Genomic DNA, 25,604 nt, shown 5'->3' on the forward strand with positions numbered 1-25,604 from the left:
TGCGTGGTCCCCTCCTCCTCTCTTCCCCCAATTCTTGGCACGGGTCTCGTTATTTATATCCAGTGCTATCATTGATCTCTCCTCCGCTCCCTGCACCACCAACCAATAAACACGGAAAAGGGCTTCGTAAAAAATGGTTGGATACGCGGCGGAGGCGGCGGCGGCGGCGGGCCTCCTGTAAGCTAGCATGGGCCTTCAAAGATGCCCCTTTGCTGCCCCCATTTCCTCTCTCCCCCTCCCCCTTTCAGCAACCACCTACAACTTCACCTTCCCTCCCTCATTCCCCCCTCCCCCCCCCATCCTCCTACTGAAGTTCTCATGCTCCTTCCTCGCTCAACCATCAACTAACCACCCAGTCTGGGACGAAGGGGTAAAAAGTGTGGTGGGCGTGGGGGCGGTGGAGGGTCCCGTTCGTTGGACTAAGGCAGAGACGCACGTAAAAGAGCGAGGCGGTGGTCTCTGTCGTCGTAGTAGTAGTAGTCGTCGTCGTAGTAGGCCTAGCGCACCGAGGCACTACCAAGAGCCAGCCAGTTAGTCTGTCCCCGCGCGCCACTACAGCAACAACACGAATACCACCGCTCTAACCCCACCACACACCACCACACACTCTCACACACTCGCTCTCTCTCCCTCCCCCTCTTTCTCTCTCTATCTCTCTTTCCCTCTCTCTCTTTCTCTCTCCTCCCTTATTGTCCTCTTCCTCGTCTGAATAGCTCACAGCAGCGTGTCGTGTGCTACCACGTCTTGAAGCAACTTTTGCTTTCCCCCTCCTCCTTCCCTCCCCCAGAAAGAAGAAAAAGAAGAAGTAAAAAAAATAACTCTCGGCCCCTTAATAAAAATGAGTCTAGTTTCCCCCCTGACCAGTCGCAGTGTCCCGCGCTAACGAGTCAGAATCGCATGGAAAAAGTCATCCGTATCGCTTCTGGCTGACCTCATCCGTCATCGTCGAGTGTCATCCACATCTGGTGGGCCAGTTCGGTGGGTATACGCAATCAGAGCACCTGACTTCAGTGTTGGTGGTGATCATGATGATAATGATGAGAGTCCTGAAGTTCGATGAAAAGTGATGATGTTTATTGAATCATGAGGAAGAAGGATACGAGAATCAGTCTCCCGTTCAGAGCAGATTTGTTTTTGTTGTTGCTGCTGATATTCTCGTAGGATTGTTTACGTCTAGTTTTTTGTATTCATTCGTTCTCTGCCTGCGTCACGCTCCTTTTTTTTATTTTTTTTTTATGTAGGCCATCATGGCGACTGTGATTTTGATGGCAGAGGGCCAGAGTAGTCGAGGCCACCACCGACAGCAGCCTCGTCTGTGAAGTGGAAGGAATTCCTGATCGCTTTCGAGGTGATTATATAATATAGATATAATAGAGTAGCCCCAGAGAAAAGCAGGGAAGGCAGCCCGGCCGAAACCTAAGTGAGCGTGCGTGCGTGCGTGCGTGTGCCTGTTGTTTTTGCGCGCGTGCAAGTGATTATGTGGTCGCACGTGGGTGGTGTCGGCGGAGGCGCCAACGGCGGAGCAGAGGATGGTCATCCACCTTCGGAGGCGGCTTCCCCTCCTCATCATCCACCTCCTCCTCCTCCTCCTCCTCATCCACACCATCATCCGATCCATCACAATGCAGCGGCGGCTGCTGGTTCTCATCCGCCTCCGCCACCTCACAACGATTGGAGATGGGACTCTCAACACCGCCATTATCCTCAGGTAATTATCTGGTCATGATGATGATGATGATAATAGTTGGGAATACAGCTCTTATGAGGGATAGAACAAATCATTTCTCATCAGGTGTTCATGAGGCATTTCATAAAACGAAGTCCATTTAGTCTTTATATCTACATGAATATCTATCTTCTGTCAAGCTTTAGTTTAATGATGAAAGTTTAGTATTCACATGGTCACTGTGTCAGTTCCATCTCCCCCCCTTTATTCCCGCCGAAGCTGTGAACGTTGGAAGCCACATTTGCCCCAACCCTTCTCCTTCCCCACCTGCAGCCGTGTCGTGAGGGAAGAAAGAAAGAGGGGAAAAATGTCCCTCCGCGTGATTTCAACTGGAACAAGTTTTGCAAGAGGCGGCGGCAGCAGCCTCGACTCGCGGGCTGCATTTTGGCGGGCTGCAAAACTGCATTGCGCACGCGTTGAAATGCAGCAGCCCACCTGTTGAGCTTTCTCTTTCTCTTTCTCCCCTTCCCTCCCCTCCTTCCCCTCTTTCTTTTTCTTTCTCTCTCTCCCCTCGCGGTCTCTTTCACGCTGGGCTGGGCCAAGGGATGAGAGAGAGAGAGAGAGAGAGAGAGCCCTGATTAATTAGATTTGTACGGAGGTGTCCCAACTATTTTATGGAGGGGTGGGCCCCACCTAAGCTTCCAAGATTCCTTAGTGGCCTTTTCATTTCTCTGAGTTTCATTTGAGGTTAAATTGAAATACTGAGTAACTTAAATTTGGCCAAGTAATGTCTAATGTCTACAAAGAAAAGGTGGTCATGAAGATCGAATAACTGAGATGACATTTTCGTGACATTAGAAGTCTCGTCACTGATGTCATGTTGTTGGCAACGGGGCCTCAAATGTATGCCTACACGTAATTGCATCCGTAATGTAAGCTTATTCTTTTTTGGGAGACTGGATGCTACTGTTGCATCTGCTTTTATATTTAATATTTCATTTGAATTCATTGATAATTCCATGGTGGTTCACATAACTTCACGTGCCTCGTTTGTGTGTTGCTAGCGGCTATTTTTTTTAGGAAGATTTGGAAGGAACCGCAAAGGCGTATATATTACCCTAATGTTATGTATGTATATATATATATATATATATATATATATATATATATATATATATATATATATACATATATATGTATGCATATATATATTATATATATATATGCATATATATACACATATACTTGTATATATACATATATGTATATGTATGTATATACACACACACATATCCTCAATTAGAGAGTAGATGGTACGATACGTGACCATGGAGCGACAGATATTCTTAGGCAGAAGATATGCAAATTCTAAGTGTTTGATAAATTGCTGCACATTTTTTATAAATCCATACGTTGATGATGTTGGAGTGTCACAACTGTCACCACCTCAAGCTGAATCATTTGTAGACAAAAAAGCAAATAAAAAACGTAGCATCGCATAACAGATGACTTTTATGTGATGTTTGTTGTTTGTCCTGCAATAGCTTTTGACGTAATCGGATTAAAATTGCACTTTTCAGACTTAATGATGAGACTTCCTTTCGTAATTTCGGGCCACTTGGTTAAGGTTCCGCGGTAATAATTGATTGCGGAAGGCAGTACTTTTCTAGGATCAGTTTTGTATTTCGTCTGACTTTCTGTTTTGGGACTGTTTTAGTAGACTTACATAACTATTCTTGTCATGACATTTTTGTAGAGTTCACCTTCCGTAAAAGTTTTCCTTTGATCATCGTTTGCTTTCAAATAAGCAAAAACAAGAAACTACTACTACTACTTCTTCTCCTTCTTCTTCTTCTTCTTCTTAATCCGGTCGCCTTTGTTGATCCAATTCCCAGGTAAGAGTAGGTCTTGCAAAAGCCAGTATGCGATATCGACCTGGAAGGTTTTGACATATGGCGATGACGACATGACAGACTTCATTGGTAATAACCATTCAGCCTACAGATATTTTTGTTTCTTCCGACGGTCTCATATTTTAGAAAAAGTCCTCTGAACTCTTATGAAAGTATTTTTTTCTCTATCATTAGACATGTTTCTCGTGACCATATATTTTTGATGAATTTTAGAAATCAAGCGTTATTTAGATGTCACTTTCTCGACCATTCAGTGTTTAGACCTCGACTGCCTCTAAACAGTTGCAGAAAATCTGACAAAAGGCGAACAATTGAAAAGAACGAATATGTTAGAAAAACCACAAATAATTTCGAATATGTTTGTTTCTGGGAAGGAAAAAAAAACACCACTAGTTCTCTTATTTGTCGCTCATTTTGAAGGAAAACACAAGTAAGTATTTTATTCGTATGTATTTCGTTAGTTTATCTCCCACTGATTCATTTGAGATGATTCTCCAACGGCGCCTTTTCCCTCCTCTTCCTCACCTGCCTGGAAATCCTTTCCTTCCCTTGACCTGGAAACCTTGCAACTGTAAACCGAGTCTAGTTTAAGGTTCCTGAAACAGACCGCGGGAGAGAGGTCTAAGCCAAACCTCCCCCCGCCTCCCCACCCCCCACAATCTCCAATAAAGATCATTATAGTTGTATCTTGAGAAAGAGATCGAGAGGTGGGTGAGGGGGTTGGGTGAGGTAGATCAGAAAGGGAGGCCACGGCCAAGTTGGAGGAACGTGTGGTAATAGGGATAATAACAACTGACAGTGATGGTAATGAGGGGTCATTATGGCAGGAAAAGAGGGCATCGCATACGCGTTTCATTGTAGCAGGCTAATTATAAAGGATTATGCCTAATGCCATATATTGTAATTAGCCGCGTCTTCTCTCTCTCTCTCTCTCTCTCTCTCTCTCTCTCTCAGTAGTAAATGAAAGCCTGTCATGTTTGAAGTAGGGTGTCGGACGATTCTGACGAGCTCTCAAATTCGGCTACTGAAAATGCCGGTCTGTGTACTATTGAAATCGGTGGCAGATTTCATTTTGGTACATAATTGACATTGGCGTTAGAAGTAACGGTAATAAGGCGAAATGCAATCTCAGCGCTTGCGTGTTAATGACAGTAAAAGAGCAAACGACGATAATTGCAGTTTATGCTAATTGTCACCACGACCGCATAGGCTCTTCGGAAAAATTGCCCTCATCATAGGCGGACTGTAGTGAGTGTGTGTTGGCGCCGACCTGATGATACTGATGAGTTATCGTTTGTTATTCGTCGGTTACTTTTAGAACGTAAATATTATAATCATCATTTCGACTGTCTCTGGAACAAGTCCATTTTGCAAAAATATTTTGTTAGAAATAATAATGGTAGAAATGATACAGATTCCTACAAGAATTAACGAATGATCAAGTTGGTAACAGGTTTAAAACATTACAAAGTGTTCGTTAAATTCTGCGTCTCAGATTTCGCCTTTCTTATTTGACAAATCTCTCTTGCTTTGCACTTAGCCCAGTTTCGACCTCTGAAGCAACGTCCGTCCTTCTCGTCATAGAAGTTCCCCGTCCTTCTTAGCAATACTTCACCAGTTGCCAAAAGTTGAGGAACTCGGGAAAATCTCGTGGCATCTTTACTCTCTCTCTCTCTCTCTCTCTCTCTCTGTGTGTGTGTGTGTGTGTGTGTGTGTGTGTGTGTGTGTTCCTCAGAACACCGAATGAATGACCTCTCGGCCACTCATAAATGTTATAGATGCCTCCTGGCCCTGCTCTCCCGACAACCGCTTAATGATATGTAAGCATCAGAGTGAACGGCCGCTCCTCCGTGCCTGAAGGGCCAGTAAGGGCTTCGCTCTTCAGCTTGGTGAACGTCCATATAAAATACGTACAAAGTTTTCAAAAATTAGGCTTCTCTTTGTATTTCAGGACAATGAAACGAGAGTTATTCGCTCTCTCTCTCTCTCTCTCTCTCTCTCTCTCTCTCGTGGATTGAGGGGTCGCAAATCATTGTTTACCATTTCTCTACAGCATCGGAGGCATTTAAAATGTTTGAACAGTTTCCTTGTGGAAGCTTTGATAATGACCAAAGTTTCCTTCTCAAGCGCAATACTTCCTACGTAGGAGTTGAATCTCTTGGCTGTAACCCTTGAAAATATGTTGCTCGGCGACACTCAGGTCCGATGTCGCTCTATGGATGGAAAGGTTGTGGCTGATTCCTGAAAGGAAACCAGACCAAACATCTTTTCAAAAGTGAGTCGCATTTCATTCTTGTTTGAGCAAACTTGTTTTACATTCCAAGTTGGAAGATACCGATGAAGGCTTCAACGCGACCGAGTCTGCTCTGGCAAAATGAGAACATTTTCTTCCGCTCGATCAATGCAGATCAATGTAGAATTGAAAATGCTTTGAAAGGTAATGGGGTAATGGGAAACGAAGAAACTAAAAGAAAATCGTGATTTAAAAGGGAGGAAAGAGTGGCTGACTCTGGTTTTACCAATCTCCGCTTAGTATCTGTGGTTCATGAAGGTCAGTGACCAAGTAAGAAATGTAGTCAACTTCATTGCGTCAACTGAGGTAGTATTTTTGGGGGCTGCTCAGCATTTATGAATCAGAAGTCTCAGTAGTTGGGAGTCGAGTGAATCCATTCATACATAAAAAATGCCAAAAGAAAATATGATTCAAGTGAATAAAGAAGGTTTATTGTCGGAATCTAACGCCAGGAAGCATCTCAGTATTAACTCACTTCTAACATGAAGGAGAGAGAGAGCGCCTCAGTGGCGTGATTGGTTTGGTGTTTGGTTCTCACCTCGGTGGTCGCGGGTTCGATTCTCGGCCATTCCACTGAGGAGTGAGAGAATTGTATTTCTGGTGATAGAAGTTCACTCTCGACGTTGTTCGGAAGTCACGTAAAGCTGTTGGTCCCGTTGCTGAATAACCACTGGTTCCATGCAACGTAAAAACACCATACAAACAAACAATGAGAGAGAGAGAGAAGGTGGGATAACCTTTATTTTCAGTTTTTAGTTTGTGAATATTTATCGTTAATAAGAGAAAAAGGAAATTCGATATCTCAGGTTTGGTCTGTCACCATAAAGATTTGACATGATGAAAGTCCACTGTAAGAATATCCCTCTGCTTATAAGAGTGAGTGAAGGCTTCAAGGCCCCTCATAGGCCCCAACGATTCCTGGCACAAACCGAACCAATGCAGATCCAATGGGGCTTAGATTCTTTCCCTCCGCAAATAACGTTGCTGAGCGAATACTCTATATAGCTATGCGTATTTTGCTTTACCCAACTTAATAAGGGTTGAATACTGCCTTTCTGATTTTTCGGCCGACCCAAATACATTAGCTATGGGCTTTATATATATATATATCATATATACATATATATATATATATATATATATATATATATATATATATATAATATATATATATATATGTGTGTGTGTATATGTGTCATTACCACAGGTGTTAATGTGATACACACGCACACACACACACACACACACACATATATATATATATATATATATATATATATATATATATATATATATATATATATATATATATATAATTGGTGATAGAAATTCCCAGTTGAGCTCTGCAACCAACCTCATCCTTTACGTAAATGAAAAGCTCACTAAAAGACATTTTTTTTTTACCAAGTCTTAGTATAGTAGTTTTTTTTTTTTATTTATCATATGTATATGGTGTGTGCGCGTGAGTCTGAGCCCCCCCCCCCCCTCTCTCTCTCTCTCTCTCTCTCTCTCTCTCTCTCTCTGGCAGATTGAAGTAACTACGCACTCGGTTGAAGACGATGATGCTGAGCACCTAATGCTGTAATTGGACGTCTTACTTCGTAAAACTTTGGCCGTGTTCATCGGGCTTCTCCTGCAGCTCTTTAGCTGTTAATTAGATGTGGTGCCATACTTCATGGTGTGCGTGTGTGTGCGCGTCTGTTTATGAGAGAGAGAGAGAGAGAGAGAGAGAGAGAGAGAGAGAGAGAGAGAGTTGGATAATAGAAAAGTGAGCATCTCATTTATGTTGGTACATTACTACCTTTCATATAAATTTCTCTCTCTCTCTCTCTCTCTCTCTCTCTCTCTCTCTCTCTCTCTCTCTCTCTCTCTCTCTCTCTCTCTCTCTCTCAACAGATTGCGATGTCTACGAATGTCAGTTTAGGCAGCTGCTATGTTGCCACTTTGCATCGGTGAGAGAAGCCCAACTATTGGGAGGTTGTCTCAGTTCGGTAAATTATTAAATAATTAATACTCAGGCTTCATTTGCTTAATACAAGCTAACTGTTATTGTGCAATAGGATGACTCGATTCTCTCTTAGTAAGTTACTTTTTGTATGTTGCAAAACATTGTAGAAACAATATAATTGTCTTTGCATGTCTCTCAAGCGGTATTTTGATAAAGTAAATGTATTTACTTTTTATGGTTTCCGATATCTGTAGAGGTTCCAGAGTTTGAGGACGGTACCGAGAAGTCACCGAGTTAAGGATTTTGATATCCTCTTCATGTGATTCTTAATCAAGTAGATATTCGACTGTGATACTATTTTCTTGAAACTGAAATATTTATTTTTTCATTAGTTTTCGTTCAGTTATATGTAGTGCTAATGTTAAATTCGACGCTGAAGTTTTACTAGACTTGTTAATAATCACTAGACGACACAACTTAATTGCATAGGCATCGGTGTTACTGTTAATCCACGAGAATACAAACCCAGTTTAAACCAAGGCTCAGGGACTCGCGTCCTGAGGGTAGCGTCAGTAGCAGTGACACCACCCAAAAGCCTTTGCCAAGTGGGACTAGGCCTCTCTCTCTCTCTCTCTCTCTCTCTCTCTCTCTCTCTCTCTTGACGACATCGGTACTATCGCTCGGGGCGAGGGAGGACACACTAAAGGGAAAGAAGAAGGAAAATTCACTGCGTGTTTGGGGGGGGGGGGTGAGTGTGTGGGGGGGGGGTGTTGGAGGGGAAGGGGACACCTGTGTTCGATTTGCTTAGACACACCTGAGGAATTTCTCTCTCTCTCTCTCTCTCTCTCTCTCTCTCTCTCTCTTGACTCCTTGGGCCGTCTGCCTCACTCTCACTCCTCTCACTCACCTATGCCATCCTTCGCTCACCCCTCCTGATGACATACCATCTACATGACATCACCAATACAGGGTCCCCTCTCTCCCTTCCCCTCCCTAAAGCCTTCCCGATCCTGTATCACCAATCCCCTACACGTCCTCTCCCTCCCAGTTCCCCATACATACGGGTATCTATCAGGGTGACTCGTCGTGTCAATCCTTTGCTTTATTTATCTCATTCTCTCGATGGGGCTCTGTCTGTCTGTGTCAACATCTCGTCTCTTCTCGGAGGTTTGTCTTTGTGCGCCTATGGGACATTTTCTCTCTCTCTCTCTCTCTCTCTCTCTCTCTCTCTCAGTAAACTTTCAAGATACGTCCTTAAGATGTTTGCAGTTGATGGAGTTATTGGTCTTCCCCTTAGTATGCTTTAATTGATTTCAACATTTAACGATTGTCTGGTTTTAGGAATCCTATCGTTGTCTTCTGTGGGAAGCGCTGGTTTCGTGCTTGTTGTTGTTGTTATGTTGTTGTTATCTAGCCCCACTTGCTCTCTTTCTCTTTATTTTTAACACTACTTTCTCCTTGCTTGCACACGCACTCGCACGCGCAAACACGCACACGCACTTTACCTTAATTAAGTAACGAGGTTGCTACCAAACACTCTTCTCTAAAGCCCACCCGAAACTGGGTTGAGTGATTCGTAAAGTTTTTGGGCCCGGAAGATGTGCAAGATACACGAAGGTACTTGGCGCTCTGTATTTTCTTTTCGGTGTCTTCAGTAACATACATTTAAATTATGTACACACACACACACACACACACCACACACACACACACACATATATATATATATATATATATATATATATATAGTATAATATTGAATTTTTGTCACATCACCGTGATTCATATACATGCATTAAGCTACAAATGACCTTAATATTCAATTCGCTCTACCTCAGAATTAATAGATTTTCATATGTGTTAACCGAAGGGAATTTTTTAGTTGATGATAATTTCGTCCTCTCGTGGATTCGAACCAGCGCACAGAGGAGAAATCAGGACTTCAGTGAAATTACCGACTCGGCCAACAAGTAAGGTTGGCCGAGTCTGTAACATAGCTAAGTCCTGATTTCTCCCCTGTGCGCTGGTTCGAATTCACGAGAGGACGAAAACTATCATCAACTAAAAAAAATTCCCCCTCGGTTAACATACTTAAAAAAAAAAAATTTATATATATATATATATATGTATATATATATATATATATATATATATATATATATATATATATATAGATATATAGATATATATATGTATATATATATATTTATTTATTTATGTTTTTATTGACAATCAAATAAAGAAGTAGTGTTTGAATAGACGAGGAGATAGAGATGTATAATTCCTACATGTGCATTAGTGTTTGATATATGTAGACGGCTCGCCGTGATTTATAATAGGTCCATAAATTTCCTTTAATATCTTTTACGACACTTGCTTAGACGGCCGTGAAGACAGTTTCTGGATATCCCTGAAAGAATCCTGGAGTCACTCTCACGGTTTTCGGAGGATGATGGATAATAACGACCCTTCCCCCCTCATCCTTCACCCCTATCTGCCCCTGACCCCACCCCAGTCCCTCTTGGGAAAATTACGAAACGTTCAGTGTAGTTTTGAATGGCCCGTTTTTTTTTCTGGTTTTCATTTGTGGCCTTGAATGACTCATGTTCCGGGCTCAATGTATAGATTTTTGTTTTGCTATGAAAGGCATTTTCAATAAATATAAATACACATTTTGTGATTGATTATTTTTAGGTTTACAAATTATGAAAATTTCTTCTAATTTCTACCTCCTCAGTTCTGTTGTGCCCGCGACTTACAAACCTTAAACCAAAGAACCCGAATTCGATCCGAAATCGAGGCACCTGGAAAAAAGTGTATGGTGTGTTCCTTAAAAGATCCACTAGGCCTTTGTTGATGTGAACACCTTATGTGGCCTAAGCAGTGAATCATGTTTAAACAAGAATTGGTCCCTAGTAAACGCTTGTGAGAGAGAGAGAGAGAGCGGAGGGAATGTATTCCATCTAACGACCAGTAGCTGAGTGTCCTAAAACATATCATATCATAATTCAAAAAAGAAAAATAAGGTCCTCGACGAGGTCATTTTCACCTTCTCCGGGAGAGACTCATTCATTTCATACTTCTTCCTGCAGGCATTTCTGAAATTTTGTAACTCGTGATTTGGCTAAAGTATTGTTTTGTAAGCACATATCATTTTTATGTTTGTCCCCCTGTTCCTAAGATAAAGCACGACGGTGTCAAAGTCAAAGCTAGCTTGCTGTTAGTCAGTCAGTCAAGGCGTGATAGAACACTATCGTTAATTGATCGATTCGATGAAATTTAGCTGTAGAGCCAAACACTGGGCACCGTCAACTATTAAACGCCAAAGACGATGCAAAGTGGCAGTTGGAGTGGTTGGACAGCAAGATAAAGAGATCCAGAAACAAAGGAGGCGAAGTAAAATGATCCAAAAGTGGAACTGAGATAAAAGAAAAAAAAGCCACTGTTGTGCTAAGAAGCATCACTTTGAGAGGTTGGACAGACAACAAGACCGAAGAAAAAAAGGGGGACTGGAGGTAAAGTGAAAGGGCAAAAAGTGGATGCAACTAGGGGTCGAACGGCCGCTGCTAGGCCCTTTAGTAATGCCCAAGGTCCTTTAAATATAATTGTGAGGCCTTGGGAATACCTACAGTGCACCGCGGAGTGTGCAATGACGGCACTACCCCCTCTACGGAGAACATCATTCTCATCGTTAGGGAGAAGCCGACTGGCTAAACACGAAGCAGCGACTGTGGTACCTTACTGAATGCTGACGGAGGCACGTCCTCCTCGCTAGGCCAATCTCCTCGGAGGCTCGATCTGTCTGTGGACTTGACCCCGATTTGATCTTATTGCCGAGACCAGGTCGTGAATCTCGCCACCGTGAGGACCATCTCATTACCATATGTTTGTGTCGATAGGTCATAAGGGAACTGCGGCTGAGTCAGGTCAATTTTAATCGGCGTCAACTTCGTTGTTTGTTTGTCGGTGCAAGGTCGTCGAGGTTAAACGAAGTGGGTAGAGAGGTAGGTAAGTAGCCGATGGATTGAGTCTCTCTCTCTCTCTCTCTCTCTCTCTCTCTCTCTCTCTCTCCATTTCTTGTTAGTCATTATTTTATGAATACATTAGACAAAAGTATGGTCTCTCTCTCTCTCTCTCTCTCTCTCTCTCTCTCTCTCTCTCTTCTCTCTTCATTTCCTGTTAGTCATTATTTTATGACTATATGAGACAAACAATCATTATTTTACGAATATATGAGACAAACATATGATCTCTCTCTCTCTCTCTCTCTCTCTCTCTTCTCTCTCTCTCTCTATCTCTCTCTGTCCTCCTCCCTCCTCTCTCTCTCTCTCTCTCTCTCTCTCTCTCTGAATTTTTGTAAGAATATCCTCGAATGATTCGATATACAATTTGTTTTGTGTTCGTTCATCTGCTTAGGGTTTTGAATTTTATTTATTTATTTATTTACTTATTTTATTTTTTGCCCAAACACCAACCGGCACATTTCGTATTGTATTTAATCTTTTTTCTTCTTATTTTTGCCACTGACTCACTGATTGATCACATACTGGTTTCGCGGATAGAGGCAGAAGTAATTACCATATCACTTACATCTTACGAGAGAGAGAGAGAGAGAGAGAGAGAGAGAGAGAGTTAGAATTTTTTTCATATAGTACAGACATACGAACGTCACAAAGGTCAACGACACCATTCATTTGTTTTTTTCTTTGCCTTTGACTCTGAGGTGCTTAATTGAAGAAAAGGCGAAGAAGAAAGGACGGAATCGTCGGGAAGGATTTCCTTCAGTGGGGGGAACTTGGCCCCCCACAGAGAGAGGAGGAGGAGGAGACTGCCGTTTAGGACACATCTTACATATCCTACGTTCTAGGAAAGAGAATCCTCTAGAATGAGAATCTTCACCGCCCGCAATAGTAGGTCCTTGATCCGAATCAGGCCCGAGAAGGGACCGGGCAGCAGTGGTAGCTGGCGCCGCCGGTTTGGAAGTTATATAACGTTCTACTGCCATTCAGGACATGTTTAATGTTCTCGAAGCATATATGTGAAAGGGATTGTAATTTACGTGCGCTCGCTTACAGTCTTTTAATGTCCTAAGCCCCCTCCCTCCCCCCCTACCGTTCCCACCCTCCGCAACCAACCCACCCCCTCTCTCCGTATTCCCACACCTCGTTCTAGTTTCTTGGACCTCGGGCCTACGCTCTTTCTGTTGGTTCCTTTCTTCCTTTTTCTCTTCTTTCTCTTCGTTTGTGTTGTTGTCTGTCTGTCTGTCTACCTCGTCATTGGGGTCCTCTCTTTTTCTCGATCTCCCTTTCATTCTCTCTCCCTTAACGCTTTTGAATGGCAAGCGCTCGATCCAAGAACCGGACGAGGAGGAAAGTCGCTTAGTTGATAGTCGACTGTTGTTTGTCGCAGCTGAAGTCAAGCGAGAAAAAGAAAGAAACGGAAGGAAGGGCATTGGCGAGCTCATTCTCACCCCACCCTCTGAAACTATTCATTATGGGCGTAGTGCCGCTAGTGCACCTCACGTGGTGCGCTGTAGGCATTTTTTAAAGTTCATTGCAGCGTCTCTTCGGCCCTTAGCTGCAACCCTTTTGATTCCTTTGACTGCCTCCGTTCACATTCTCTTTCTTCTATCTTGCTGTCCCCCTCCTCTAACCATTGTTTCGTAGTGCATCAGGTAGGGAAGGTTTCCTCCTGTTACACTTTTAAACCCCTTTCACTCTCAATTTCCCTTTCCGCGCTGAATGACCTCATAGGTCCCAGCTTTTGGCATTCGGCCTAAATCCTACCATATTCCATTCCTTTCCGCATGAAACATTTCACAAATATTCTTCTCTCTCTCTCTCTCTCTCTCTCTCTCTCTCTCTCTCTCTCTCTCTCTCTGTGTGTGTGTGTGTGTTTATTTTGTCTGCCTGCGGTTCAATCTAATGATCTTTTCTGGTAAACTAGTAATTTCCCCTTTTTCAATTTAACGAAGCCTAATCTTTCCTTCAGTTTGTCCGTCTTAATTTCGTCCACGTACCTTTAGTCGGTTTGAAAACTAGGAGCTATGAATAATCGACTTTTAGCACCATTATCCCGATGCTTACAGAATGATTATAAATAATTTGAGATTATAATAAATTTATTATACTGCTGATTCTAGGTAGCGCACATCGGTATACGACAAAGTTGTGAAGCTGAAGTTACTCCTGGCTTCAGTAACCGTGGTGGCAGTATCGCCAGATATCTTACATTCACTCATAATGTTCTTCAGGAAAACACATTTTGCAAGCCATTGGGAGGTTGCGCACCACGGGTTGAGAACTCTTGCTCTAGAATTGATATTGCTTGATGCACATTGAAGTTGTTATTACTTGGGAACTATTGTTGCTTGAAGACTTAAGTTTCTAATTCTTGGAAGCATCAGAAGTTTCTAATAACTGAAAGGATTAGGATCTTGAAATGCTTTAAGGTTCCACGAGTTATGAACTCATTATCGAAAGAAGAGGAGGTAAGATATATGGGAGTTCTTATTGCTTGAAAGTCATAGAAGTTAATTTTGAAAACCTTAGTTGAAGCCCCAGAAATCCACACTAACAAAGAAAAACAGTTCTTGCCGTTCGCCTACCCATCTGTACCAACAACAAATATCATAATGTTGTGTTGCTCATATACAAAAGCACCGCACAAATTTCATACCATAGGTGTTGTTGTTCATCCGAAAGATCAAAAAAGAAATTTACCACCTTTGGTGTTGTTCAAACGCATGAAGAAGCAACCACATTTCAGACTACCGGCGTTGTTCGTACGCAGAAACAAAAGGCGAAACGATAAAATTCCATCGGTCAGTGTTATTCTTCATTTCGGCGGCGGTGGCAAAACCAACAACAACAACAACAAAACGATCCTGATGTTGTTGGTGCTGTTTACAGAAAAGCATCGCCGCCGGGACGCTTCTCAGGAGCACATAATGAACGTTTCCAAGGCCTATAAATTTGCTGGAATTTACATCTTACGGCCTATTCTCATAAAAGGCGCCCTTAACCTAAAGTCTTGCCTCCCGTAGAAGCGGCCCTCCAACGACGTCTTATGAAAAATGTAGCTTCAGTTATGTGAGAGCAAGACTCCTTCCCTCCGTCCGCCTTTGCTCGGATTGAAGAAGTGAGACTTGACTTGTGTTTTTTGTGTTAAGAAAGTAGATACAAAAAGAAGTGATTGCGCTTACGAAATATATGTTTGTGTGGGTGTGTGTACTTGCGCGCATGTAATATTGTCACTTATACAATCATGTCTTTATATATATATATTATATAGTATATATATATATATTATATATATATATATATATATATATATATATATATATATATTTATATATTTCCAAATGTTAAGTCACAAATTTCGTCTAATAACCTCGGGAATAACGTACTTTCGCGCAAGGGGAATGGTGATAATTGATAAATACTTCGTTACTGGCAGGATTCGAATCGTTGGCTGGATTAGAAACCGATAGACAGTGACGTAATCTTTCATATGAAGGCATTAAGGATTTTGTCTTTGCCCGAGTCAATAGTAGAAGTTGTGTTTTGTGTACTTATAATCCCGGGGAATGGGTGGAATTCGGGGCTTTCAATCCATGCTATAGCTCATACTGATGTCTAGAAGGGAGGAGAGGAATTTAAGTTGTAGTCTTCTTGGAAGAAAAGGCTGTATTTACTATTTATTAACAGTTCCATTACGATATAATTGTTTGATTTATTTAAGGCATGCAGTCGTGTAAATAACAGCAGTTACAGGAACAGTGGGACATTGGTTTAATTTATTTTGTATCTCGTACTAAGAGAAATGGCTTCTATGAAAAAAGAATGACGAATATATTCGTAGAAAGAATATGGGAAATGAATTGGACTGTAAGGCGTATGAAATGACACTGGTCAGAGGAAAATTCTCCTGCAATGTACAAAAATGTCCGAAGAACGAAATAAAGGAAAAGAATAAAAAGGATATCGAGTCCTTTGACCTATTTGCTGGTGTGTCATAAGGCCAATGACCCGGGATTGAATCGGTGCCAGGACTGTGTTATGACTTCAAGAGTTAAGAGGAAATGTCTTACATGACCCTGCCTGCCTCATCAGAGCAGAGAGAGAGAGAGAGAGAGAGAGAGAGAAAAGTTCTGGGATAACCCTTTATGTTTATCAAGTACTGACTTTATGTGTATATATTTACACAATTATATATATATGTATATATATATATATATATATTATATATATATATATTATATATATATATGCATATATATATATATATATATATCCATATATATATATATATATATATATATATGCATGTATGTGTGTGTGTGTGTGTGTGTTGGCTTTTTAGTGTTATTCGTTTGGATTACTAGTTTCAAACGGATCTCAAAAGTTTAATCTTTTTTGTGAAGGTACCGTAATATATTTACTCTATCGCGAAGTATCCATTTTTTTCTGTAATTTTTTCGTCTGTTCTTTTTCCTCGGGCAACTGAGTTTCTTTGAATGCTTTCGAGTAAAAGAAGTAGTTTTAGGTTTTTTGTTCTGAAAAAAAAAAAAAAAGCTTCTGGGCTTGTCACAGTTAGCTTCATTTCTGTCGTTTCGAGACGGTTAATTTTAAAAATGACATTTTGTATTAGATCGTAGTTCGTTTTGAGCTTAGTCAGTAAATAAAGAAGAAAATAGATACTCTATACGTTATATCATGATACAGCATTGTTGTGTGTGTAGACACCAACCTGTATTTTGTGCTTGTCATGAGTGATCAGCTGGTTCAAATATCCAAGTTTTTTCTTTGTGATCTGCATTATTTCCTCTTGTAGACTTTGGAAGAAGGGAGCTTTTTGTCATTTTCCATGTAACTTCTATAAATGAAGACCTCTTTTTATATGATTTTATTTTTGATAGCCGCTTAAACACCTGTGGCTTGGCCAATGAAAAGTTCATGGGGAATCCTGTTAATGTATTGCAGTAACCTTTGTAAGAGCAAAAGTACATTTTAGTTACCACAGTAGTTTTGATAAATATACACTAGGTTTTCATGACAGGGTATTATTAGGAGAACTCCGACCGACGTCCAACTGAAATGTATATAATTGTTTAGCTATTTTCCATCGAAGTCATATTAACTTGATTACTTGTTGAACATAATGCATTAGGACTCGACTCGAATATTAACAGGTCATTTACCTGTGTTTTGTGTTTGCCTAATTTAATATATATATATATATATATATATATATATATATATATATATATATATATATATATATATATGGTATGTATGTATGTATGTATGTATGTATGTATGTATGTATGTATATATATATATATATATATATATGTATGTATGTATGTATATATGTACATATATGTATATACGTATATTTATGTATATATATGTATATACACATGGTTTTACCATCAGCAGGGATAAGGCTAGAAGGTGTTACCTGCTAGATTTTAGAAAGTATTTTTACAGTAAGGTTGTTAACCCCCATGGTTTAACCCATGGATGTTCAGGTGGCTTCTATGATGTAATGTGTATCTTGTTAAAGTGGTCACCAATTCAAATACCGCCCAAACTCATTGTTGTTAATCATGTTGGGAGAATGAAGCTGGAACTTTGATTCCACATTCACGGGCTTATTGTGTTCAGATTCTGAAACTGTCTTCGCAACGTCAAAGCCCGGAGATGAATATGAATATAAGCAATAAGAAGAGAAAACTATTATCAATTTATTGCGCTGTAATTAAACTACTGTAATTACTTCCTGGGCATTTCTGCTATTTTGTCTGTCGCCATTAGCATGGACCTTTTCACAAAATGTACTTGAAGAAAAATGCGTTGAAAAGAAAGGCACTGTATGCTGTGAGCTTATATTGCACCTTCTCAACTTGTGTATCAGTTTCTTCGTTTCTGCAGTGTCATTAACCCCTAGTACTAGTAAATTGTAGCGTGGGCTACCGAAACGTCGGGATAGTATTATAGTAACTTCGCACAGCTGCTTTATGATTTACCTGCTGAAACAAAGGTATTTAGTATATGTCAAGTTGAGAAGGTTGTTATTTATAAAGAAGACCCTCTTTGAACCATACTTTTTTAAAAAGAATGGCCGGCGTGGAGCATCCAGACGGCTATTATTATTATTATTATTATTATTATTATTATTATTATTATTATTATTATTATTATTATTATTATTTTCTTGAAGAAGACCTTCATAAATGCAGGTTTGGTTGAAAATAATATCTATTTCAGCCGCGTTTATTTTGGATGGAAGTTTCTTTGGGTTTAAGGACGAAACGTTGCAAGGAGAGAGAGAGAGAGAGAGAGAGAGAGAGAGAGAGAGAGAGAGAGAGAGAGAGAGTGGAGCAGACGCCCTTGAACAAGAGGAATCCGGAATGATAGTATCTTTTGTCAATTAGGCTTAAAATCCAATTTGTGCTGCGTTTTGTATAATATATTCAATTTGACAAATACCACGTTTTTGACATCTATCCCCCATTTGGCGTTTTAATAGCCAGCTTGAGTACAGAAGAAAAGTCAGTAATAAGAAGAATAGAGAAACTTTATACAAAACAAACGCGGCTGAAATGGCCATTATTTTCAATAAAACCTGTATTATTATTATTAATATTATCACTATCATCATCGTTTATAATGATAATATCGTTCATACATTCATGTAACTAGCCGCAATCCATGAACCAGCCAATAATAATCCTATTAACTTAAGTCTTATGTGTGGGAAAAAAAAGTATGTGAAACTGAACATATCTAACGGAAGTAAAGTTTTCCACAAGCCTATGGAAGGCTGCAGCTACAGCGAATGATACATGGCTTGTGGTTTATTGAATTGCTAATTTCGTGTTCCCTTTACGTGTTATAAATGATGACGAGGCTAGTTAGGACATTAACGAGCACAATGTCATAAGAGGGAATTCAAGTAATTGATCTGTTTCATGTCTTTTAATCATGGGTTTGTGGCGCCAGTTTTTTCTTTTCTTTCTAACTTTGAGCTCAGGTGGCTTTGTATCAGAGATTGGTCATTGAGTTGACTCTCCCTTACTCTCTCAGCGTTTGTCTGTCTGTCTGTCTGTCAATACTGAAACGCCAAACATTGCACATCAAACAATACGTAATATTTATTCATCTATCTAATATCTACTTACCTATATATATATATATATATATAGATTTTATATATATATATATATATTGTGTAATATCTGTTTATCTATCTACTTAGTATCTATTTATCTATCTAATATGTATATATCTGGTTATATGTGTTTATCTACCCGTATCTTTTTTCATTTAAGACCCATCTGTCAGTCTAATGGGTTTTCTTTCGATCTAACCAAGTTTTATATGTCCAGCGTCTTTTGTGAATGAACCCAAGCTGAGCTGAGTGATTTATTTAGTTTTCTGGCAAAGCAGCATCAGTGGGCATCGACACCGAACAGGGACGTTGACTCTTTTACCTCCAGGAGCTATTGTTTAGCGTGGAATGTGAACCACGCCCGAATGTTGTATACTTGATCATATCCTTAATCTTGGAGCTAATATTAGAGTAACTATGCAACGCAAAATGGACCGAGGCATGAGTAGAGATACTTTGCTTTTTTCCATTATTTCTTTTGATCCTTTTTTCTGGCTATCTCTGTTCATTGTATTACTTTTTGTTGATTATTTTCTATTTTTTGTCTTTTTTGCCGTCTCAGTACGTCCCCTTCTTTGTCTCATTTCTCGGTTTTTCACGAGATTTCATGTTTCTCCTCCTGTTTCTTCGTCTGCCGCCTTAGTTTGGTTTTTATTTTCGTAATGACCTATAAATGCTGAACGATTTTTCGTTTTGAAGCATCAGTGATGGAAGTATTGACTGAGTGAAGGCATCGAAGGTATTTCATCCTCGCAAAGCTGCCTAACAAATATTAATTAATTTAGGTCTCTGGATTTATTGAAAAGGCAAATACAATAAATTTACAAACTTGCCATTTGGATTTTCTTCCTCTTCCTCATTTCCTCATTTGTTTTTCTTAGCTTTTATATTTTTACAAGATGCAATAATGAATTGGAAGAACACACACATAACTATATACATACACACACACATACACATACACACACAAACATATATATATATACTATATATATATATATATATATATGTGTGTGTGTGTGTGTGTGTGTGTGTGTGTGTGTGTGTGTGTGTGTGTGTGTAGAATCTACTGGTCACTTTTTTACCAGATACATTTGCCCTCTTAACTTCTTGAATTCTTTGTTCTTTTATGGATGCGCGTGTCACTACAAAGCCTGAAGATCCAAGTGGTCAGGTCGGCAACGTGACCTCTTTTCGATTATGGGACCTGGGTTCATTTCCCGGTACCGGACATCACAATTTCTTCAAATTTCATTGAACTTGGATCTTCAGGCTTTTGTAGTGACAAGCGTATCCATAAAAGAGCAAAGAATTCAAGAAGTTAAGAGGGGATTGTAGCTATTACAATTGCATATATAATATATATATATATATATATATATATATATATATATATATATATATATATATATATATATATATATATATATATATATATACATACTATACATACATACACACACACACACACACACACACACACACACACACATATATATATATATATATATATATATATATAATATACAATCACGTATGATGTCCATTAATATTGTCTTTTTTGCCTAAATTTTAAGGTAAAATCAGCTCAACTAATGGTATGGGTTATAGCATATCTATATATATTATATATATATATATATATATATATATATATATATATACATATATATATAATATATAGGTAGTATATTATGTATTTCTATATAAATGTAAGTGAAAGATGAACCATGAGTTATTTACCTACACATAAGGAAGGTGAAAGCGAGTGCATGAACAGTTATTTATCTATAGCTTCTGTCAAGTTACTTACGCATGTATTAATCCATCATTTGGCTATAAAATCACGGGAAACTAATTTCCGAACTTGAGTTATAACAGGTGTGCAGCAGTATAAATAGCGCGCGAGAGGACTGACTCTGAGTTACTTTCTTCTGGCCTGTGGTGTGCATCTTTGTACTACTCTTCGAAGTTTGAAGGATGAGAACAAAAAGATATAAAATGTGTTTTGCTGTTTTATTTTTTTATCGTTTTCTTTATTCCTGTACAACCCTCGTTCCGTTTACCTTTATCGAATAGAAGGCGATTGGGAAAACGAAGAAAATCATCTAAAGAAGATGACGTTTCGTTTCAAAGTATTTTCGAGATTTTGTCTGCTATAGATTTGTCGCGTGTGTTGCTTTGCTCACGTGTAGCGCGCCTGCACACACACACACACACACACACACACACACACACACACACGCGCGCGCGCACACAGACACACACACATTTATGACAGCGGCTGCGTGTGTGCTTGCCCAACAGCACTTCACGTGCGCTCACCTCTCGGTGAATGATGATTACATTCGTCTCTGCAGATGATGGTGATGGCCCTGAGGCTGGTCTATGACAGTTATTTCGATATCCCCTCCTCCCCTTCCATGCAGTGCAGTATACATATGTACCCCTCTACCCCTCCCCCTTCCCCGCCCCCCAACAAACAACTTCGACGTCTCTGGCTTCTATCTGTTTAGAAACCAAGTTGCTTTGGGTGAAGTTAATGAGATTCTTAAGGAGAGTTTACGAAGGGTTTAGAGGCGCTGGCTGAGCTCATTCCTTTTGACGGAATAGTATATCGGCCACTGAAATAAAAAGCTTCCTCCGCCTCTAGAATTTATGGTATTCATTTGCCTCAAGCGCTTCTTTCTGGTAGCGAGAGACTGTAAGACAGAGAGAGAGAGAGAGAGAGAGAGAGAGAGAGAGAGAGAGAGAGAGAGAGAGAGACCATACCGCAAGTAGTAAACCTTTTATTTCAAGATTTTAGTTAAATGCTGCATAGAATGAAGTGAAACAAACATCTAGGTACGGAGAGAGAGAGAGAGAGAGAGAGAGAGAGAGAGAGAGAGAGAGAGAGAGAACATATCGCAAGTATAAACCTTTTATTTCAAGATGTTAGTTAAATGTTGCATAGAATGAAGTGAAACAAATATCTAGGTAAAGAGAGAGAGAGAGAGAGAGAGAGAGAGAGAGAGAGAGAGAGAGAATTAATTCATCGGTGGCCAGAAAATTTGGTCTTGGAAATTTCGGTCTGAAGCTTTTGAAGGCCAATGCAAAGTGCTCTTTTGAAATCGATCATCACTTCTTTGGGATTTAAATTCGACTTTGGACCTTCAGTTTCATACAAGCTTTATCATTTGTAAATTCTCTTTTGTCAGGTGATAACATAAATGCACGAGATAGACTTTCCCATGTTTATTAGTGTGTGTAATCAGAACTTGATACCATCTGTTTGGAGAAGCCTCAGAAGTGCCATTAATTCCTCAGTAGAAAGAACATGGCAGACCATTAAGTCGCTTCTCTGAAGCAAATATTAAAATTCTTTTGTCGTCATCAGTTCCACTTTCACTTTGTGAAAAAAGTTGACCATCAGTCAAAACACGAAACATATTGGAGGCACTTCAAATCCAGTGCGAGTCAGAGGCAATGGAGGTGCAGCGCCAAAAGCTTTATTCCGCCAGTTTGTTATCCACCTCGAAACCGATGGTAAAGTCGATAGTTCACTTGTATTTTATCAAGTTTATTAGCAGTATTCGATAAAAAAGTTCTTGCGCTAGATGATCCGCCGCTTTGAATTTTACACTTCATTTGTGATATAGCATATCGAGCTTCTTCTTTGGCTGATGTAGCAGGATGGTGAACGTTGATTTCATCAAAACCACATTTTCACCATCCCGGATTTCGTTCGCACACGAGCAGCGTCGCACGTCTCACGTATCTCACACCGTCAAAATATTCTGCTTTGTCGGCACAGGAAATGTGAAAGTCATATACGTAATTTTCTTCATCGATTAGATTTCTCTTTTCCTCTCTCCGATTTAACGTACTTTGTAGACATTCTTATAGGTACTGAAACTGAAATGGAAAGTTTTGACGGATGGTGTCTCGTAGAAATAGTGTACTGGTAACAAAACCTGCGAGTGATTTTCGTTTAACTGTTTTGTAATATCTGATGAATTATCTGATACCGAGTTTTCAGTCCGAATATTCCCAGTACCGATTTTATCACAAGAGTAATACACTTATTAAGAGCAACACACATGAGAGAGAGAGAGAGAGAGAGAGAGAGAGAGAGGAGAGAGAGAGAGAGAGAGGTGTTAGGGTTCGCTGGGCGAGGTACCTCCATTTCTGAAGGAGTGGAACCATGCCACTGCCACAGGTATAGGTAATTCTCTCTTGTTTGTTTTTTAATTAATTTGGACCCCCGCCCCCCCCATTTTTATAGATGTATTAACATATGTACATGCATATAATCCTGCATAAACGGTAAAATTCATTGTCTATTTATTTCTATTCTTTGGATGCTTATATACATACATACATACATACATACATACATACATACATACATACAAACAAACATACATACATACATGGATGATGAAAGAAAATGTTAAAAATGTAATAGTTAATGATAGTGATAAGATAGGATTATTAGGTTTTGACAAGTACCCTTGCTTTAGAGAGAGAGAGAGAGAGAGAGAGAGAGAGAGAGAGAGAGAGAGAGAGAGAGCCTTTGTCCTTGCTTCATGGTGACCAAAGCGGTACAATTCTAAAACCTGCGAGAAAGAGAAAAGGAAAGAGAGAGAGAGAGAGAGAGAGAGAGAGAGAGAGAGAGAGAGAGTACCTTACAGTTTAGTGAGCGTGACAATCCAACCATCAAATGCAAAAAAAAAGAAAGAAAAAATAAAAGTATCAGAGAGAGAGAGAGAGAGAGAGAGAGAGTTAAAAAATCTTTAGCACATCTTTTGTTGTTTAGAGTCATAAAAAAAGGAAAGATGCTTAATGTCAAGTGACGCCTGTGAGCCGACCCAACTGATGTCTGCCGCGGACTTTGAAAACTTAGATTCTTTTCACGTGAATCTGTGAAGAAGGGGAAAGGGGAGGGGCCGGGGGGTGGGGGGTGGTGTTGTGGTCACAGGGAAATGTGTGGTCGATTGATGATGTGACTTGCAAAGTGTATGTTTAAGGATTCTTATTCAAGGGGAAGGTTTTTTTTATGAAATTCAGTTCTTTTGTTGACGTTAGTTTCTGATATTGTCAGAGCCACAAGTAACATAATAATACGATACTTGTCCACATGTATAGTTCGAACAGTTTAAAAGTAATATGGTTCAGTGTGCCTTGTCTTTAATGACTCCTTTCATATAATTTTTGGTTATTATGGTTTCTATTTAATTTATTTTTTTACTGGGTCTTTGCAATTCACTCCTTTGTTAGCTTCACTATGGTTGTTAGATCTTCACAGAAGATTAATTTCCCTTCGGTTCGTGAGAGACTACTCACACTCGTATTTATTGAGCTTCTTTTGGTGTCATTTTCATACGCAATTCTTATGAAAGCAAAATACAGTACTTAGAATATAGATTTACTCTCTCTCTCTCTCTCTCTCTCTCTCTCTCTCTCTCTCTCTCTCTCTCTCTCTCTCCTCTCTCTTAACAATAAACACGAATTTTGTCTCATATACTGTACATATATATATATATATATATAATATATATATATATATATATTATATATATATATATTTATATATATATAATATATATTATATATATATAATATATCATATATAAATTCAATTGCAGTTTGATCTGTGTATGCTTGTTGTGTCATATGTTCACCTTGTTTCTAGTCCCACACCTTTGCTTTCAATTAGGATATATTCTGGCACTGTTGAAATGGGTCTGTGTGTGAGGGGGGCGGGGGGGGGGGGGGGTGGTCGTTAGTGAGGCGTTTACTCATAATTGTCACACTTTTTTTTCAAATTCAGTTTACTTTATTCCAGTCTTCAGTTCCTTCTTTTAAGTAGCTATAATTTTGGTTTGTATCGTACCTCTGGGTCACACTTCATCCAAATTTTTTTAAATTTCTGATGGTGCGTTAGTGTTGGTCATTTATGTATGAATTACGAAGTGATATGTAGATGTGTTAAGCTCAACATTCAGGCATGATTTCTTCATTTGAATGAGTCTTCTTCTGCTTCTTCTACTTCATTAATGACGTCCGTCTGTTCTTTCAGTATATCTAACAGTCACATTTCTTCCTGAATGTTATGTTTTTTGTACAGATAACCAAATTTTCTAATGGCGTATTGGAGCACTTGAAGTGTCTCTTTCAGGTTTAAGTCAATTTTGTCATTGAATAGAAAACTTTCTGCTAATTGAGCTGCCCTAATTTCAAACGTGTGATTGTCTTCACCGATTCCGCTGAAATCTATCAGCAACCAACTTCATAGCGAAAGTCCTTAAGGCCTTCTGCGATTAGCTATCACAGCTCATGTTGGAGATTTGTTGCTCTAATAGACTTGTTATTGCTTTTATAATGTTACCCTAAATTTTTCCCTAATGACGCTTGTTAACATTCGGCTTGATTGTCATTCGCAGCAAGAATAATCCCGTTTGTGATATACCGATGACAGAAGCGGTATTGAAACGACTGTCTTCTCCTTTTGGAATTTATTTAAAGAATATTATGTCTGGTCAGACTCCAGCTCCTTCAAGTGACTCACTTAACGGACTTCGTTAAAGCCTGTCCGTACTGTAAATACGTCATTAACCGAATTCC

General features: G+C 39.5%; 1 protein-coding gene across 1 annotated transcript in view; it reads left to right on the plus strand.

Annotated features, from left to right (window-relative positions):
* Positions 1–1,477: 1,477 nt before the first annotated feature.
* LOC135199662 (splicing factor, arginine/serine-rich 19-like) overlaps positions 1,478–25,604 on the plus strand; it is a 103,592-nt gene continuing 79,465 nt past the window's right edge. The window contains exon 1 of the mRNA XM_064227818.1: positions 1,478–1,708. Coding sequence (XP_064083888.1) covers positions 1,478–1,708 — 231 coding nt within the window. The remainder of the gene's footprint in view (positions 1,709–25,604) is intronic.

This window comes from Macrobrachium nipponense, chromosome 26 (assembly GCF_015104395.2).
Source record: "Macrobrachium nipponense isolate FS-2020 chromosome 26, ASM1510439v2, whole genome shotgun sequence".
Classification (NCBI taxonomy): Eukaryota; Metazoa; Arthropoda; class Malacostraca; order Decapoda; family Palaemonidae; genus Macrobrachium; species Macrobrachium nipponense.